Source organism: Drosophila ficusphila, unplaced genomic scaffold (genome assembly GCF_018152265.1).
Source record: "Drosophila ficusphila isolate 14025-0441.05 unplaced genomic scaffold, ASM1815226v1 contig_127, whole genome shotgun sequence".
NCBI classification, from domain to species: Eukaryota; Metazoa; Arthropoda; class Insecta; order Diptera; family Drosophilidae; genus Drosophila; species Drosophila ficusphila.
In genome coordinates, this window is record NW_025064016.1 from 1,107,391 (window position 1) to 1,126,314 (window position 18,924).

At 41.2% G+C, this 18,924-nt stretch overlaps 3 protein-coding genes across 4 annotated transcripts; 1 reads left to right on the top strand and 2 right to left on the bottom strand.

Annotated features, from left to right (window-relative positions):
* Positions 1 to 949: 949 nt before the first annotated feature.
* Positions 950 to 2,174, bottom strand: LOC108094468. The gene is made up of 2 exons (XM_017195051.2): positions 1,285 to 2,174; positions 950 to 1,226 (listed from the first exon to the last, which is right to left on the bottom strand). Exons 1-2 carry the CDS (start codon positions 2,136 to 2,138, stop codon positions 1,112 to 1,114), a joined length of 969 nt encoding a protein of 322 aa, XP_017050540.2. The 5' UTR covers positions 2,139 to 2,174; the 3' UTR covers positions 950 to 1,111.
* Positions 2,175 to 3,107: 933 nt separating this feature from the next.
* On the bottom strand, positions 3,108 to 4,716 carry LOC108094485. The gene is made up of 2 exons (XM_017195072.2): positions 3,729 to 4,716; positions 3,108 to 3,668 (listed from the first exon to the last, which is right to left on the bottom strand). Exons 1-2 carry the CDS (start codon positions 4,678 to 4,680, stop codon positions 3,262 to 3,264), a joined length of 1,359 nt encoding a protein of 452 aa, XP_017050561.1. The 5' UTR covers positions 4,681 to 4,716; the 3' UTR covers positions 3,108 to 3,261.
* A 295-nt stretch (positions 4,717 to 5,011) lies between these two features.
* Positions 5,012 to 6,696, top strand: LOC108094430 (nucleoside diphosphate-linked moiety X motif 19). Of its 2 annotated transcripts, XM_017195001.2 has the most exons (6): positions 5,012 to 5,183; positions 5,241 to 5,485; positions 5,553 to 5,810; positions 5,863 to 5,944; positions 6,001 to 6,208; positions 6,277 to 6,696. In XM_017195001.2, the coding sequence occupies exons 1-6, from the start codon at positions 5,094 to 5,096 to the stop codon at positions 6,477 to 6,479; spliced, it is 1,086 nt and encodes a 361-aa protein (XP_017050490.2). In that variant the 5' UTR covers positions 5,012 to 5,093; the 3' UTR covers positions 6,480 to 6,696. The 2 variants fall into 2 exon arrangements, with proteins under 2 accessions (XP_017050490.2, XP_043065366.1); XM_043209431.1 differs by lacking the exon at positions 6,277 to 6,696 and having other exon boundaries at positions 5,863 to 5,940; positions 6,001 to 6,099.
* The last annotated feature ends 12,228 nt before the right edge of the window (positions 6,697 to 18,924 follow it).

The following is an 18,924-nucleotide window of genomic DNA, read 5'->3' on the forward strand; positions in this document are numbered from 1 at the left end:
TCTCTCGAATGTAAAGCGGAGGCGGCCTCGGTTTCTTTTTGTCCGTATCCAAAACTGTAGAAGCGATTTCTTCGGACGTGTCAGCCAAAAGTTGAAATCTATTTGCAGTATTAGAGTTTTGCACGGTTCCTTGGCTTGGGAAAGCCCTATTGATTTTTGCGGCGTTGCCCATTTTCGTGCCCTGTGGGCTTAGTTTTCTTTTAATGTTTATGTAGCGATCCATGCCAGTCTGTATGGACGGACCTTGCTTTTTAGTTGAAGCTTCTGACGGTGCTGCGCTAGCTGCAGTTGATAAATTCGCTGAGACAGCAGGTAAAACGCTCGACTGTATTGGGCATGCCGACGAAACTGATGTTGTTGTTGTCATTGCATTTACAGTTGCTAATGACGTTACTGTGCTGGTAACCGTGGCCAGGCATGTGGGCAGTTGGGGTGAGGCAGGGCCAGGAAGAGGGGAAATGCATTTGTCGCTTACCCCGCTTTGCGTCGTCGCTGACATATATGGAGAAAGAGAGCGCGCCCTTTCGTTAAGAATAGGCTTGAGTTCGTTGGAAGGTGTTGGGGTTAACGATCGCGGTTGATCGACTACTGCAGAAGCTTTTGTTGTTGGTGCTTCTGCTGTCGATACGAAAGAAAAGTATGCATTGCTCTTTTGCAGAGAGAGCCGGCGCTCGTCTTGCTTACGTTGGCGCTGCGCCCGAACTTCGTTTGGGTTCATCACCTTATTTGTTTGATTTTTTTATTTGGTTTTTTTTGTATTTCAGTATTAGAAGCACTAATTAAAAACACAAAATAATATTAACTTGCGACTTTTCATCGCGATAAGCGTCTTTTCGCCGTTTATTTTTATTTTATATCGGGGTTTTTGTTTTTTGTTTTTATCGATTGTCTTTCGGAGCACAAGAGAAATAAATAAATGCACGTCTGCACTCGCCGACGTTCGGAATCGTTCCATAATTAAAAGTTTTATTGTTAGAAGTTTGTTTTTGAACAGGAAATAATCAAGAGAATTAATATTTGCATTTGTAATTTGGTTGAGAACGTTGAAAAGATGCTACAGGGTGGAGATTTGTAAATAGATATCGAAGGGTTCCTAATCATGTTATCCTTTTCACTGCTGTTGTCCTTTGTTGTACCACAGCTTGTAGAGTTGCTCTGCCTCTTCCTGGGAGGCATAGCTGCTTTCATAACCTGGGTTCACCTCCGGCTTCACTTCCGGCTTGTATCTACAAAATAAATAATTTTAAGTAAGGCGTAAAATTATAAAATTGAATAAAACTTCACTGGTGGTTCGGGGATGGTTCCGGATGGGTCGACCCATGTTGGGGCTTGTGATCTGGCGGATTTTTTCTCTTGCAGTTCTCCAGCGACTTTTCAATGTTTTTCTGGTTATCTAGCAAAGCACCGAGCTTAAGATCGATTTGTGAGGAGGTCACCTGCACTCCATGGACAGTATTTTCAATTATGTTAAGGTTCTCAGACTGGGTGCGATTAAGCGCGACAAGTCCCCACTCCAGCTGATTCACCTTACGATTGGCACGGTTGGCCAGGGCATTCAACTCCTCCAGATGTCCTACTTGGCCAATAATATTGCGCTGCTGCACCTGCAAAACCTTGGCCTTGTTATCCAGCCCGATGAGTTCCCCAATGACTGCCTGACCAATAAGTTGCTGGATTCCCGCTAATTGTGATTTCACGGATGCAGCCAAGGCATCCAGAATCTTCTCGTATTTGTCCTGATCGACATCAAACTGCCCAATGACTCTCCTGATGTCCACCTCCGCATTGGTAAGGTTCTGAATGGACCGTTCGTTTTGGCTCTGAACTGCCCTAATAATTTCTGTCAAGTTTCTCACTCCAGAAGCTGTAGCGTCAAAGCTGCTATGAACTTTCGTTTCCAACTGGGACAGAGCAACCTCCAGAGCGGCAATAAGATCGATCTCATCCCTCTGATGCTTGAACTTCTCCTCGATACCCTTCTGCACATTTTTCACTGTTCGCAACCCGTCGTTTAGCTCCTCGGTGCCTTTTAAAAGCTTCAGCACTTCACCACGGATCTTGTTTACTGAATCCCGATCCTCGCAGGAAGCTTTGCAAAGGCAAAAGCAGATCGCTACCAAAATTAACTGGGTTCTCATGGTGGTTCTCTGATGGACGAAGAATGCTTTGTGTCTTCTGTCGATCTTAACTGCACTTTAAGTAGCCCAACTTAGTGTAGACTACGTGTCTCCGAGTGGGTTAAGTTCTATCAGTCCACAAACCACCCACACATTACTCAGTGGGTGCAGCTGCAAACTCTTCTCTAATCTATATATGTTTATTTCTCCATCGAAATCTGCACTACGACTACCTAATAACCGAACACAAACCATAACCGAATCATGTTTTTTTGTTGTTTTACTAAATAATTTTTAGTTCATCGACTTTTTGGCGATCTAAGGGAAAACACTGAGATTGTCACGTCTCGAAATTCTTCTTTGTTTCTAAACAGGTCTCATGGGGTGGAGATTGACCTGGTTTTTTGTGTGTAACGGTAGTAATGCCCAAAAAACGTGCCCCATCTACTTCTTTATAACTTTCATTCAGAAATTACGTCTACTAGATAGTAGAAAATCGTAGCTTACAACAATTTAAACACATTTTTATTTCGTTATTTTGACTTTGGAATTATATTTTACAATACTTATCTATTATTATAAGATATCATTATAAGATAAGATATCATATATTTGTCTAAACTCCAAAAAAAAAGAATGTACGAACGGAGTTTTTCGGTTGATTTGAAATTTTAGTTAGATAATATGTTACCCAGAAGCGTTACACTTTAAAAATCCTTATCAAATTTTTAGAAAAATACTTAAGAAAATAGTTTCTTGTAGCTTTCAAATTATGGAAGCATCAAAATCATTACATAAAAAATTGAAGTACTGTCTTTTTTAATAGTTTATCTGTTGCCATTTTTCATTATTTTTAATCCGCAAGTCAACTAAAGATCCATTTAAAATTAACTTGTCTCGCTATTGATTCCCATCTTGTGCATACAAAAAATCCAAAATTTAAATAGATCTCACATTTATTTAAAATTGTATAAATACAAGCCAGTAAAATTTATAGAGTTTTTTTCAGTTTTATTATCTGTTATCGAATATATACAAAATTGGTAAAAATGGTGATACAAATTTTTTATAAAAGTGCTCTAAAAATTGTTGCAAAGTTTATCGGTCTCGAAAATCAATTGATTTGTGCTCGCTGGTTGAAACTTTAGTAACCTTGGGAGTCGGAACCCTCTCCGTACCAAATCCTAAAGGCCTCCCCGGAGTGGATTGGTTGTGGAATGTAAACTTGCTCCTGATAAGATTGTGGGTGGTTGGGCTGAGGCTTATGGGCTTGTGCGGGCTGAGATTTCGGCTGGTGGGGTTCAGGATTATGGGATCCAGAAGCGTAAGGGTCTTCTCTGGGCTGAGGTTTCGGCTTAGGCTTGGGGTTGTGGCCATAGGCAGGTGCTGGATGCCAGGGTTGAGGTCGGTTAATGGGAGCGGTTTGGCGGGGAGGGACTGTCTCCCAGGGCAGAGATGGTCTCCAGGACACGGCACTGGAGCTGTGATGGGTTTCTTTTGGTTCCGGTGCCTCTGCATATGCACTCACTCTCTGGCTGCGTGATTGTTCGCCTTGGAATAGAAACAGAAATTAATATTTGTAAACCATATCTGGGTACCTCTATAACGTACCCTCCTTTGATGGCTCCTTAATGCTCCACACCTGCTCCAGATCCACCTGCTTTGGCTTGGGTTGGGCATATTGCGGCTTGGGAACCTCAGCTCCATAAGTGGGCAGGTAGGACTCGTCATGATGGTCATAATGGTCATGATGGTCATGATGGGGAACGGGAGGGGGCCTGCTGCAGTCATCCAAGTCCAATTCGATCCGTTTCTGGGAAATGATTAGTTCACGCAAAACTGTCTCCACTTTCCACTGGTTCAAAGGCCGCAGATGCTTCACTGCATCGATCAGGATGTCCAGGCGCTGTTCCTGCGTATTATTCAGCTGCTTCAATTGGGACTCCAGCACATCCAATTTGCGATTGGAGCTCTCAGCGAGTTCCCTTACTCCAGCCAAACTCTTCAGTTCCACCTCGACATTTATTTGCGACGTTTCCAGGCTGTTGAAGGTGCATTTCAGGCCGCTAACTTGGGGCAGCACGGTGCGGCTAATCAGTTTGGCCAGATCATCGACTTTCTGAGCAATATTGCCGGTATTGCGGAGCGCATTCCTGTGATAGACATCCACTTTGGCCGCCACAACATTGAGCACCTCCTTGGTGGCTTCCTGCAGGCGAGCCAGTTCCTGGAGTTCTGCCTCTGTGCGATTTCCATAGACTTCGCCCTCATGGGAGATTTTTAGCAAAGTGGCCACCAGGTTCTTGGAGCTCGAATCTAAGGCGAAACTCAGCTTAGCCAGCAACTCTCCGACGAGAGACAGTGCCTTCAGAGCATCCTTTTGCTCGCTCAGGCCAACTTGTGTCTCCTGGCTGACCGTTGCGATTTGAGACAGAAGTCCATTGGCCACCTCCAGGCCCTTGGCATTATCCTTCAGAAGATCTGCAACGCTCTCCTCCACAACCACAGCCTGGCTGGCAATTAGGCACATGCCCAGTAACAAGAACGTGATCAAGGCTTTCATTTCAACTGCAAGTTGCTTTCGATGGGGAACACCAATTGCAAGTGTCTCTTCATGTCCAAAAGCAGCACTTAAATAGGTTTGCGAACACGTGTGCAGACCTACCTAATCTGTTTGGGTTTTTTGTTTAACCACCCACCAGCATTCTTCGAATCTTCGCTTTGTAATTTATCTGGACAAATGGTAAAAGTACGAATTTTGCACGAATTGAAAATTTAAATATTCGGCGCGCTGATAATCGGCCATCGATCATTTCCTCAATCAGGAGCATTTATCGCTATCGACAGAAAAGGGAAATCACCTGCTCCTCCAATCGGTAAAACAGCTGATTGGAGGGAGCAAAACAATATTTTGATTTGATTTGCCTTGGTCGGAAGTAAAAGTTTTTCTGAAACTTTTGTTAAATATACGTTGAAATGAGCAATGCTGGTTCTCCGCCCAAGTGGCGAACTTCGGCCAGTGTAATTCTGGTGACCAAAGAAGCTGAAAAAAGCAATGACTACAAGGTATGTAGGTTTCTTTACAGGAAGGGAATATATCTTTTAATCTCTTTGAACCTATAGTTGTTAATGCTGAAGCGTAGTGATGCCACAGCAGTGATGGTCAACCAAACTGTGTTCCCCGGTGGACTTCTGGATTCCGAGGCCGACGAGAGCGTGGCTTGGCTGCAATATCTCGAGAAGTTTGGTGTCCCGCAGGAGGCACTTCGTCGCCTGGTCCTCATTCGCGATGATCGTCCTGCCATTCTGGCTCCCCAAGGGACTGGCTGCTATGATCGGTTCTTCAAACGCTCCCGGATTTGGTCGCGGTGGGTCCAAAGATTATGTTCACCGCATACAGATTAGGAGTTTAATCTTTGACCTTTGCTACTGCAGGGAGATTACACTGCGACTCACCGCCGTGAGGGAGTGCTTTGAAGAGGTGGGCTTGTTGCTTTGTCGGAAGAGGAGTCAGCTTGATTTCGGTGCAGTTGCCTGTGCTCAGGAAGTTCCCGATCTGGAGGCCTGGCAGCGAAGAGTGCACAACAAGCCCAGCGAGTTTCTGACCCTCTGCAGGGAGCTGGAAGTGGTGCCGGATTTGTGGGCCCTGCACGAGTGGTCGGCGTGGGCGAGTCCGGGATTTATGCGCAAGGGGTGAGTTATAATCATGGTTTTTTAATTGAATTTAATTTTAAAATATCTGCAGCTACGAAACAGTTTTCTTTATGGCTTTTGTGGATAAACAGCCAAATCTGTTGGAAGAACCTTCCGAAGTTAAGGAGACGCTGGTGAGTTTTCTACGGCTGCAAAGATATTATACATAATGGGTTTTATATGTTATTAGTGGCTGACATCATTGGAACTATTACGGCAAGCAGATCTCGGTGAAGTTTGGTTTCTACCGCCGCAGGTCTATGAATTGTCACGATTAATGGGAATCAAGGAGTATCAAAGTCTGTTGGATTTTGCCATTAAGCGCAGTGGATTGGGCACCACTATGTACCTACCAGTAACCTATGATTGCCAAGGATCTATGATTTATGTTTTGCCAGGTATGTCACAATAAAAAATCATGTTTCTTACATTTAATTATTTATTTATAATTCATTTCTGAATTTAGGTGATGATTTCTATGTTCCAGAACCGCATTTGGTTCACGAAATCATTAGTTTTCCTGGCTCAGTGGATGAGTTCAGAGCTCGTTCAAAGCGCTTGCATCGCTATACCTATGGACCCTCTATTCGGAATTTGGAGTTGAATTTTCCCCCACCCAATGGACATTTAAGACCTCTAAAATTCCATCTGAAGCGGCAAAAGCTGTAATCACATTCCGTGGCTGGCCATCGAAGTGAGCGGTGACCCCAGCTGCTAAGCTCTGATAAGATGCTAAATGTGACCCCTGTAATGAAGCAGTCACAAATTTTTGTTTTGAAATTATTCTAAGCGGCTTTAGCCGGCCATCAAGACGCCGTTCCTCAAAGGACATAATTATTGTTTTATGTGACAAATTTTAATTAAAAAACGAACAGTTTAACTTTAAGTTGGTCGTAACTAAGCTTAAGATGAAGGTGCCCTCTTTTCGGCTGCCCACTTGAGATGAAAATCACATCAAAAGCGCAATCCCATGCATATTCATGTTCTCCCCTTGAAACCACAAATAGGAGTGGAAATGGTATTGGTTCAAAAAGAGGGGGAGGTAGTACATCAGACAGTATATAATTTCATCCCATTAGAAGTGCATTTAAATCACTTTGTGTGGTAAAATCCCCACCCACTCTTTCAATTCTCTACGCCACCTGCCACCTGCCGTGTGACTTTGTGCGCTTTACAGCCTTGTCTTTTGATTCCCAACCAACCAGTCGGCAATTCCACCCCCTGGTTGGGCTGTTTAAAAATCAAAATCTCAACGAGCTTCGTTTCCCCACTTTTGTTTGCTTCGTGCCCGGTCGACTGTTTATTATGCATTGTAAAGGACCCAGCCAGGACAACCCTCCTCAGGGACCTGCAAACTGTGTGAGGGGGTCGAATTCAGCAGGCTGAGGCTGTGTAACAATTACTTCGTTTAATTTAACCTTTTGTGGCTGGCTTCCGGCGTTTATTGTTCCGCTGCTGTTCATTTAATATCGATTAATTATGCTATTATGTGGCCCAGCGGAAGTAACCATTATGGGGGTGTAATTAATAGAGTACTCCCCATGCATCTTGGAAACTCCCACGAATCGGAGACAGAGGTGTGATAGTAGTGTTGCCTGAAAGACCGACTTTCTAATTAACAATCATCGCGGGCGGGAAGGTCGACAAATCCGCCCATAAATAACACATTAAATTTAAATGCATAATGTGACAAAGTGTCCCGGTGAGTTATGAGCGGGAAAGCCGCTTAGCATCTACTAAGACATTTCAGGACCCGGGTAAATTAGCATCTCAGGCAGGACCAGGCAGCCAGAACTCTTGATTTATGCGGGAATGAGGACTTAGGAAGCCCAAGAAGACAAGGCCTGTAATTGAATTTAGAACTCATTTTCATTGCCCACGACATAATGCTGATTTACGTGGCCGCCGATTGGTTGGAACCTGAAATTGGCTTATTAATTGCCTAGAAAGGTGGAAATGCATATCACGTACTTTCTCTTGGCTTGGCTTCTGTGAAAGCGCCCAATTAGAGCGATTATTCGGGGATGTCCCGGTCACCTGGCGGTGACATGAATGCCAAAGCGGATTTTGGCCACATCGATTCGCAAGTAATTGACAACTTCTCACCCGGACTTCCCACGGGTGTAACTAAACACACACTTGTTCCGGAGAGATTTATTTTTATTGTGTGCATTGTTTGCACTCAACTTGACTTCAGTCAATTTTTCTACCCTGTATTCTGGTAAAAAAGGTTTGATTTTGACGGAATTTAGGGCTTAAGACTTTTTTTTAAATATTAATAATTATTAAAGCGAGATTCTGTGGCTTACTAATTTGAATTTTTGCAGAAAAAGAGATATTTTGCATACTTCATACAAAGTTTTTAAAATTTTCAAATGTCCAAGGAAATACGATTATTGATTTGAGCAGTATCCCCTTGGATATTTTGTAATATAGTTTATTTAATTATCGTTTGTAGGGCCACAAACATATTTGAGAGGCTTGGGTATCTCTCAGTCCATTCCTTAGACTCGAGCGTAGTTTCTTTTATTTTTTTTCGTACCCCCGGGGCAGGTCCGCTAAATGAGTATTACCGCAATAAATCGCCGCAATTCATTTAGGGGCGAACCGGCTGGCCGGCAACCCTTAAATCACTAGCAGAAGCTGCTAACTGTTGATGAGAGCAGGCGGTCGGTTTCAACCCCACCCACTCTCACCCACTTCCATCCCTGCAGGGCACCACCCACTATTCGTCAGACCGTGAACCTGTTACGGCATGTCAGATTGTCACTGGGGAAATTGCTCCTGGCCCGAACGAACACTCTCCGGCTGGTCGGACAAATTGCATCAATTGACTTGCGTGTTCAACATAATGGCAATTGCGGCTGCCTCCTGGAGTGGATGGGGTCCTTGGGTCCTTGAGTCCTGGGGGGAGGCACATGGAGTGCGGGGCGTGGCGACGACAGTTCGACTAATGCACTACATGATTTTCTAATGATGTCTTTATTTTCGTCTTCCGCTCACAAAAAGAGTAATGAGAATATTTAAGAAATTCTTAGAATAATCAAGAAAATTTTCATTGTGGCTTGAAAGGGCAAATACAAATTCCATAACTGAAATAATGGTTTTATTTTAACATTCATTTGACGGGTTTTTAAGAAAAAACACATTTAAAGGAAATTACGCATACGACGTGTGTATAAATCTCTTCTAATATTGATTAGAACTTATCGATATATTAAGAACTATTAAACACAACCTAATATGATATATCTGTGAATTTTCTTTTAGGTTGTTATACAATTTTTATAATAATTATTTGACATTAGGTATCTAAGGTCCATCGCAATTAGCACTATAAATACTATCGCAAATAAGTATGTAAATAAGAACACACATACATATGTATTTAAAATAACTTTATATGCAATGGGAGACGCATTTGTATTTAGGTATATATATCTGTATTTATTTAACATTTCGTAAAGATAATTGAAAAGCACCTTTGCAACACACACACCCCTTGAACGCACACATACGTACATACGCACGGTGGGCGTGGGCGTTTTTGGTAAAATATGAATTATGCGCTTGCTCCAAAATGTTTGTTGTTGTTACGGTTAATTCGTATTTAGTCCTTGCTCTCTCTTTCTCTCTTTTAGTAACACTTGTTTAAACGCACTCTCTCTCTTTCTCTCTCTCCCTCTCTCTTTGCAGAATTCACACCTAAGCAATGGCCACCATTGCAAAAGTCACACACACACATACAGATACACCTAAATGGAGGGGATTCCCTTCCCTCTTAAGGACACTACGTAATTCATTTTCCAGTTTCGGACCTGCGCAAAGATCCCGCTGGAAAATTAAGCTTTTCCTGGTGTTGCAGTTCTTCTGTTTTTGTTGCTGTCGTCTGCATTGGGGTAGCTTTAAAGGGCATTATGTTGTCACCGATTTCAATTGCATTCCAGATACATATCCATACATACATATATATGCAGACATATAGTAATAACATACAACACAGCGTTGCATTTCCGTACATGTGCAAAATTTGCAATTTCGTTAGCGGCGCCACTTTTTTGTATTTTTTTCTTATCTTTGCAAAAAAAATCAGACAGTGACCTTGTAACATTGTTTTAATTGCAATTGGCAATGCACATCGGGTATTCGTTGTAACAGAAGCTGGAGGATAATATATCTCAAAACCAGAAACTTCAAAGAAAAGTTTCTCTTTTGTCTTATCGCCAAACCCAATAAACTTTACCAGCTGTCGAACGTTTGACCAACAGATCTAGCTAACTCTATAGAAAGAGACCCCAGAAACCCTTATCAAAATCCCAGCCACCATCTCATATTTCCATCAGCGGTCGGGGTGGCATTTAAGAAACCATAAATTTGACGGCAATAACGGATAAAGTATGTTTATTTGGATATTAGGCTAAGCAGAAACGGCGAAACGGAAAGGACTCATAAAAGGGGTAGCAGGACCAAAAGAAATTGCGACACAAGACGATGCGAAACGAGACGAAGACGTCTCTCGGAAAAACTCTTTAACACTTGACTTAACCCGAATGCAAACAGTCCGAGACATATGTGTAATTTGCATATGAAAACGTAAACGAATCTGTATAGAAGATTTTAAGGAAATACATATTCTTCCACCAACTTTATTAAAATGTCTCTTATAAAATATAATCTAATTTCAGTTTAATTAAAATTGAAACATGTTGTTTCTGACATATTATGAAAATTCTGTAAAATTAAAATATACAAAAAGACAATCAAAAAGATGTTCTTATACTAATTGTAACTTAACCCTGGACTTTCATAATTTTGTTTTGTTTATGTTGAAGCTTTAGCCAAACACCATTTAAACATAATATTGATATCATTTAAGCAGCTGGAAAAAATATAGTGAAAACTTACCCCTGTATAACGCACTGTTTTTCCTACCGACGAATAAAAATTTTCAGAAGGGAGGGGTGGCTATCTGTGTGCCCGGCATATAAATATGAATTGTAATAGATTTAGATATGAATCAGACATATGTACGGAAAGACTGCTACCGAGGGACCCCCAACAAAGGTCTGCTGTAGTAAAAGAAATAGTCCCGGCATAAAAGCCAAGCAAATTGATTGAAGATACCGCTTTCTTTGGGAAACTCAAAAGAAAATTACAAAAATATTCTGTTAAATGACACAAAGGGAAATATTAATTTTCCATTTGCTGGTGAATGAGGATAATACAATTTTAAGCCAAATGAGTTAGCCGCTTCAGTGGAAAGTCTCGAAAAGAACGAACGACTGACAAAAAGTTTAAAGTTTCCTACGGTGAAAAAATATTTGAAAAATTCTTGAGCAGATTGGAGCATATCAAATTTGACACCCAGCCAGCTTTTAAGGTCTCCTTTGCCCATTTTTCGGCGTTATAAATTATATGGCACTTGCCACGTGTCGCTGATTTGTACGGGCGAAGTGTGAAATATTCCGGAAAGGACTCTATAATACGGCTTACCCTCGAACGATCCCTCCCCTCCAATCGACAAACTGACGAAGCGTGAAATATTTTTCGCTCCTTTACTTGGTAGGAATAAAATTTAATTCGTGCGGAAATTCAACCAATTTAAAAGGCGAACACACACGACCAGTGAAGGGAACGCCCTCTTTTCTCGGGTCTGACTTCATTGTATCCTTTTTCCAGTTCGAAGGGAAGGGCGAGCCGCTTAATCCGTTTTATTGTGGTAATAAAACTACGATACAAATTGTTTGAATGAGATTGAACAACATTTGAATTGAGCATGAAATGATGCCGGTTCTTTGACTGCTGCTTGGTCTTTCTGCATTGACTGCTCCAATGGCTTCGAGTCGATATTTATGGATTTCTTGTGGCTCATTTTGGGGACACATTTGGCAGAAACGTTAAAGAATTGTCTTCAATTGCTCTTTAAATTGTTTTGGCTTTGGTTTCGGATTGAGGTGGTTATGCAATATCTTTTAAAATGTAGAAATAGTTCGTTGCTACTCGAAGAAAATACTAAAAATTTTTATATTGTTTCAACAACATAAATACCCATAAACGTATCTTTGTTTATGAGGTTTAATCTGGATTAGCTCCCATAAGTGTGCTACAAAAAATAAAAGTATATAAAATCCCAGTTAAGCTTACCAATATTTTGGTCAGATATTTTTCCCCGATCCATTATAACAGATCTTGACTATGCATAAACAATCTATTAAACTAGATTTTAATTACCGAAAGCAGGGAGATTAATATGCAAATATTAGCTGCATTGTGGACACCATTAAAGGGTTTATACCCAATAAAATTCCCGGAAGAAACAAGGTCACTTGGGAAGCCTTGTGGGCGATGGCAATGTGGTGATGGGACCCGGTCAATGGGGATTTAATCTACATGTTTATGGCTATTTGCGTTTTGACCTCCGCCAAGTTGACACCATCCGGCAGATAAGCCATAATTTGATTAAGCCAGGGGCCACCTTCCCACATATATTTTCGCCACAGCACCCCTTTTTCTGTGTTAAGTGAATAAAAATATGTAAAAGCATAATTCAAACAGGGTCCACAAAGGGATCCGGAATCCTGGATCTGGGACTTGGTATCCAGCATCACCAGAAGGGCCGTAAAACCCCGGGCATAAACTGCGGTCAGCTTGACCAGGCATGTGTGAGCGGTCTTGTTTAACCAGCGATTATGGAAATCGTCCGGATTCCGGAGCTAGAATGAAACGGGCGGGCAGCGGAAAGATTTGCTCGACCAGATAGTACAAATGACACGTAGTCGGGCACTGGACAGCCAAAAGGACACACCAGCAAGGACCCGCATAAAGGGCGGACACCCTCTAAAAAATATTTGTTCACACATGTGGGCGGAAAAGGACAAAAGCTGTGGGCGGTGTGGGTGGTGTTTGGTGGGTGGTGAAGACAAAGTCCACTGCAGTCACGTGTGACTTTTTTTCAGAGGGCTGCCCTTCCCACAAAACACATAAATTGCATTTCCCGGGACTCGTTTTTACACTGAAAAAATTCAACAAATGTGATTGTATAAAATATGAACTAATATTTCCGATTGAAAGGAAGGATATATTTTCCCGCTTAGTCAAACTACTTTTTAGATTTATTATTTTCTTAATTTAATTATATTTTTTTTTCCAAGTGCAATTGTCAGTCTTCCCCCATTTCCCCTCAGCGCTATTTAAACTAAATCAAGTCCCAGTATATATCAGCTTCAAATTGGCAAGCCAAAGTGGAGTCTCGACTCCAACGGATGAAACATAAAAATAATCATAAACGTTTATCACATGACCAACGGACATATGTAAACTCTGAGGAGGAGGAGAAGGAGCTGGACAGATTTGATGAAAAGGATAGCGACAATTTAAGTCCAGCAACAGGAAGAAGAAAGGAATACGGAACGTGATGTTTGGTTGCCAGGACTTAGGGATTCAAACTGGGTCACTCTGGCCGGAAAACTGATTGGGAAGGAAGTCGGAAAACAAGATGTGTTAAAAGGAGAAGTAACTGATCAACAATAAAATTATATACAATGTTTGAGTCCGAGGAATACGAAGTCTTAGGAAACCTTTGAGGGAATATTCTATATGTTGTATATCAAATATCACATGTAACGATTTCTGTTTCAACAAAGTTATTTTATATTATTCAAGCACTACCTTTGTTACGCTTTTGTTTTCACAGGACTCACATATGTATTTTTAACCATAAGTCCATCAACCGGCAACCCCACCGCACGAAAATCTGCAATTGTAAAAGCCAAAATTGCACTTAAGTGATTTTGAACTGGCAACTTCCGCTTTGCATTCGCTCGGCATTCGAGACATTGGCAGTCAGCACATCACATGTCAACATTGTTGGCGAAACAATGAGCACTTAACAAGCCAGAAGCAACAGTGGTTGCGAATTCACCTTTTCACACACATGAAGACCAATCTGAATCTGAATGGCACTTCCAGTCGACGGAGCTAACCGCATGTGGAAAGTCTCCTGCCGGCCGGCAATTAAATTTGTTGGCCAGAACCAAAATGAAGAAGGGGATGGTAATACCACCAAGTTACGGCAAATGAGGGTCATTATGCTGACCAGTTCTGGTCCCCCAACATCGTTGTTATTGTTGTTGTTGCTACAGTTCGATGTGTGCTAATCTCTTAATGCGTTTAGCGCACATTTCTATTTGTTTAATGAATTGTTACCGAATTCGAATACATTGGTGGCTACTGCTATTCATTTATTCACTGCGCCGGGTCATTTGTCGACGTTTGTCTTTTGATTTAGAGCGGTTTCGGTTTGGGTTCGGATTTGGATTTGGATTTGGGTTGGGTTTGGAGCTTATGGCAAAGACAAGGGGCAAAGTTGGCCAATGGGGCAGCCTCAATTAGGTTGATTGCGGCGTGCAGCACGGTCATGGTCAAGTTTTCCGTTAGAACAAAAACTGCACCCAAAAGATACCTTAATTTCCATAAGATGAGTTCGAATATCAATCCATATGTGAGTTCTTCCCAAAAGTGGTTTTCCATTTCAAGATCACGCTCCACTAAACACGAGGAAAAACAGAGAAATCGAAGCTAGCAAGTGACTTACTTTCCTCCTCTCACTTTGTATGGCTTTCAACTGCAGCCGCAGATATCTTTCTATAAACAATAATTTTATTACCCGGGTCGAAATGGGGGAGAAGGATGATGTGAGCGATATGCAGCGATTGGCTACGGCATAAATTACAATCAAAATGAATTGATATGCGTGTTAATAAAGGGGAGCCGTTCGCAAAGGGAAGGCAGACAGGACTGAAACGCCAAACAGGAAGTAGTCAACTTGGCAGCCACCACGGAATGGCGGCATTTCGATTTTACGCTTTTATGATTTCTCGATTTCGTGGTGGTGGGGAGAAAATTCATGGGCAAGGATGCAGGAAAACTGTGTCTGAGTCTGCTGGGCTCTTAATTAATAAGCCCATCCAGAAGTTGTGTGTGTTTGTTGGCTAAATATTTGCCCTGGCATAAATTAAGGCGAGCATCCCAAACAGGTACAGTTCCATTCGCAACATCCTAGCGTCGATAAACGAAAGAGAGAGATAGCGAGAGACAGACAGAGCTGCTTCCCAGTCCTGCAATCGAAACGCATAATTATCGTGCTGCTCTTAATGGCACTGTAATTCAATATTAATTAAATCATCAAATTGCATTTACAGCCGTCGACGACAACAATAAATAAATTAAGCGGCGAATTGACGAAATGCTGATCCCTGCAATCGATTCAGTTTTTTTTTTTCTTTCTCCACTTTATTGCAAATTCAGCGGTTTAATTTTTGCGCAAAAGTTTTTTAAATCATTTTTCGAAGTTGGTTTCTCTGATAACAATATGTTGGCGAAAAACGCAAATTGATTTATAAAAAATTAACAAATTGTTTTGTAACCTCATTATGTGCGCAAGTCGCGCGTGCAATTTGTTGTAGTCTTTTCGCAGAGAAAGAGCTTGACTTGAAATCGCTATTTTGCTAAAGCAATCACTTTTTCACAATTGTTGTTATTTTTGTTTTGATTTTTTTTTAGTTTTCCGCCTAGAGTTCAACGACCGACAGCGTCGACCTCAGAGTTCTGACACGAGCGTCGATGAAAGTTCCCCTCATACGCCTCGTGTTGCAATCTCCGGTATATTTTACTCTTTATATTATATATGCATTTTTTCTAATCAGCACTAATCGAATTAAAACGGAGGTGAGTATTTCTTAGGTTCGGTGTATTTATATACGTTTACTTACGGTTGATTAATGATTAATTCAGTTGAAATAATCGTGCTCTCTGCTGAATAGAAAATAGGATAATACATTTAGAAATAATATCCTTAAGTTCACTCCCCAAAAAAATGGCAAAGAAAACCATAATAAATCTAAGTAACCTTAAACCGTTTATCATTATTGATAACCATTTAATACCAAATAAATCTGAATATTTCCCTATGGAACTTGGCACCCTGATCGACGATCAGAAAGCTCTAATTGCACTTGTCTGAGTTGTGCAATGTCTTTCGGTTTCACATGTGTATATATGTATGTATATAAATACTTAAATATTTATAAATGCAAACGGAACGTGAGGAAAGCCGTTATTTATGTTCCCACGGTTGTTGTACAATTTTCGAGGTAATTGAGAGTCTACAAATATTCAGAACCTTATTTAAAGATCGCTGTTTACACGTCTAGATTTGCAATAACAATAATTCGTTTTTGTATAAACTTTATAAGCCAAAATTGTTAAAAAATTTCATTGTACCTTGTTTTTGTTTATCGTTTCGAAGAAAACTTGTCATGGGACTCGAAACCAGAAGATTTTGTGTTTCCATCATCCAAAGTCTAGACTTTATACATTCTTATCAATAAAACTTTGGTTTATCTCGGAAAGATGGCCTGCAACATTCCGAGCGAATTTCTAAGAACCTTTTTGTTATTATTCTTTGCTCTGGCAAAATATAAATATGCACATCCAATCTTAAGCCATGTTGAAGTGTACTCATTACTCATCTAGCTTTTAGCAGTTGCATTTTGTTTGCCTCTTTGCATAAGCCACACCACAAAAAAAAGAATAATAAAATAAATCTGCCGAGTTGGCGGAAAGAAAACACCCAGCTCCAAGCAAAGGGGAAAAAAAAAACAAAAAAGTATATAATACACCGAAATGAAAAGCGAAACAAAGCGAAAGAAAAAAGTTAATGGAGGCAATAACAATTTGGTTGCACCTGTGTCGCCAGCACTACCTGGTTTTTGATTCTCGGATCTAGATTGAGGCTTCGGCGGCGACGGCGGGGTATTTGCCAACTGGTTCAACCTTCTGCTAAAGCCACCGCTCGGCGAAGGTTGCCCCAGAATAGTTTCCCCCATCACCCATCACCCGTCATCCGTTGGCCAAACCCCTCGAAAGCCCCGAAGAAGCCACCAAAAACCATCCAAACAGTGGACACCGCAGCTCGCTCTCTTTTTTCGGGCCAAAATCAAATTCAAGCAATTTGTAATGGCCCGGAGTCGAAGGCAAAGGCAAATGTCTTCATATGCTTTATGCTACGGATTTTGCCCCATCCTCGTGCCCTTTTTTTATGGGCCACAGCCAATGAACCGGAGAGACATCCTGCAGGGGCACATACACATGGACGCACAAGCCCGGAAAAACTAGGAATAGTATTTAAGCCGAACATTCTAGTTCACTTCCCTGTAAAAATGGGATAATATAAACCATGGTGTATCTTTACAAGCCTATAATTCTGATTTACATATTTTCCTTACCATTAGTATATATAAAATTTCCAACGAAAACAATTCCAAAAGCATAATTACAGTATAACTCATATATTAATAATAATATTTGGAGGGCTCACTTTTAAAATCTAAAATAATCCTGAGAAATAAAGAAATCATATTACGAAAATACTTTTATAAAAAATACAAGATGATATGATCTAAAATGTATACATTATTCATTAACCCCTTACAGAAGGGTATCCGTAGAAGGGAAAAACCAAAATGTGATTTAATTTATTATTACAAACGTTAAGGAGTCGCCGTCGTCAAAGGCGAAGGTCCAGGAAAACTTGGTTATTTTCGGAGAAGGGGTGCAAAGCGATTTACGGCATCGCAGCAATACAACAGGGGAGCGAAAGAACGCGGGGACTGGCAAATGAGTTCCATTTATATCATTGGTCATTACGGAAATTATGCGACGCCGAAGGACGTCCAAGTCGAAGTCCTGGCCACGGAAGCGGTATAAAACGATAAAGATACATTGCAAACGGATGTCCAAGTATGAAAATAGCCCCGGGGACCACCGACCATTCTGCATGGCCAAGGATGTACGAAGGACTCCGGAGTAGATTGGACCTGCTGGGGGAGGAGGGGAGGAGGATGACACCGAACTGACACTGACCATTCACCATTCACCATTCAAGCGGCCGGGGTGAAGTCGTAAAAAACAGTCAAGGCAGTCAGCCCATCAATAAAAAACGCAAGACAATGGACTCGCTTTTTCAGGGGGACGGAGATCCTTTGCCGGAACGGAAGATGAAAGCCCACAGATTAGAAACGTCGAGATTGCAAGGAGAAAGTAGAGATTATGTTCGGTGATCAGCAATGAAAAATAAAACCTAAAAAAATGTTTTTTTTATATTAATCTAATATAAATAATAATACTGGTGCACTTAGTTTTCTTTAAAGTTCAAAGAATAGTTTTGTTATTGGAAAGTAAATTTTGCATTTTCAAAAAGGAGTTATATTAATCCTTATCATTCTTTTAAGGAAACGATTAAGGATTTAGATCTCACCCCATTATAAACAAACCCACACACATCAATGATTGATAGGCTTTCGGTGGAAAACTTTTTGGCACTTGTCCTTTGACGCGATAAATTTCCCTTTTTCGCTGCTGCCAAAACGAGATTTACGAGCATATTTTGGTGGAAAAAGTTTCGAGGACCAAACAAAGCGACAGCTAATGAGCTTCTGAGGGACTTGGTGGCCGCTCTTCATTAAGCTAATGAGCAGAGTGACGCGGCAACTGCTGGAAACTAATGTGTTAACGATTTAAGGTTAAAGTCAGATCAGAAAAGAGGAACAAAGTCGAACACACACACTGCCCATTTGCCTCCCCCTTTTCAATGTCAACGCTACGTGTTTGGCATGCAAACCCAAAGAAAAGCGGAAAATCGGGTAGACTCCGGGTAAAAGTAAAATGCAGGAAGAAGCCCCCCAATCATTCGGCCATGCGATTACATGTGTGAACTATCGATTGAATTAAGACAACCAAAAAGGGGGCGGGGGGCGTGTGCGAGCCACTTAAGCGTGTCGCTCTTCGCTTGTCGCTGGTAGTCATCCTCGTCCACTCGAGGAGCATCATAAAAAACGCACCACCCCGCAATCCAGACAGGACAAGACAACCGAAGAGTCCCCATCCAAACACATCGCTACACTAAAAAAAAATGGTTCCTACTTAAAAAGCTAACTTAGTTTTTCTTGTCTTACAATAAACCAAAAGATACCCAACAGTCTCAATTTTTACCTCTAACTAAATTAATGAAAAACCAAAAATTCTTTGAACTTTCAATTAATTACTAATAAATCCA

What these genes read in the sequence shown, in the direction of transcription:
- LOC108094468 (XM_017195051.2), bottom strand. Translation starts at nt 2,138, where the DNA reads ATGAGAACCCAGTTAATTTTGGTAGCGATCTGCTTTTGCCTTTGCAAA. An exon ending in GAACCATCCCCGAACCACCA is followed by an intron (nt 1,227 to 1,284) that starts GTGAAGTTTTAT and finishes TTTATTTTGTAG; the next exon opens with ATACAAGCCGGAAGTGAAGC.
- LOC108094485 (XM_017195072.2), bottom strand. Translation starts at nt 4,680, where the DNA reads ATGAAAGCCTTGATCACGTTCTTGTTACTGGGCATGTGCCTAATTGCC. An exon ending in TAAGGAGCCATCAAAGGAGG is followed by an intron (nt 3,669 to 3,728) that starts GTACGTTATAGA and finishes TTCTATTCCAAG; the next exon opens with GCGAACAATCACGCAGCCAG.
- LOC108094430 (XM_017195001.2), top strand. Translation starts at nt 5,094, where the DNA reads ATGAGCAATGCTGGTTCTCCGCCCAAGTGGCGAACTTCGGCCAGTGTA. An exon ending in AAAAAAGCAATGACTACAAG is followed by an intron (nt 5,184 to 5,240) that starts GTATGTAGGTTT and finishes TTGAACCTATAG; the next exon opens with TTGTTAATGCTGAAGCGTAG. An exon ending in CGCTCCCGGATTTGGTCGCG is followed by an intron (nt 5,486 to 5,552) that starts GTGGGTCCAAAG and finishes TTGCTACTGCAG; the next exon opens with GGAGATTACACTGCGACTCA.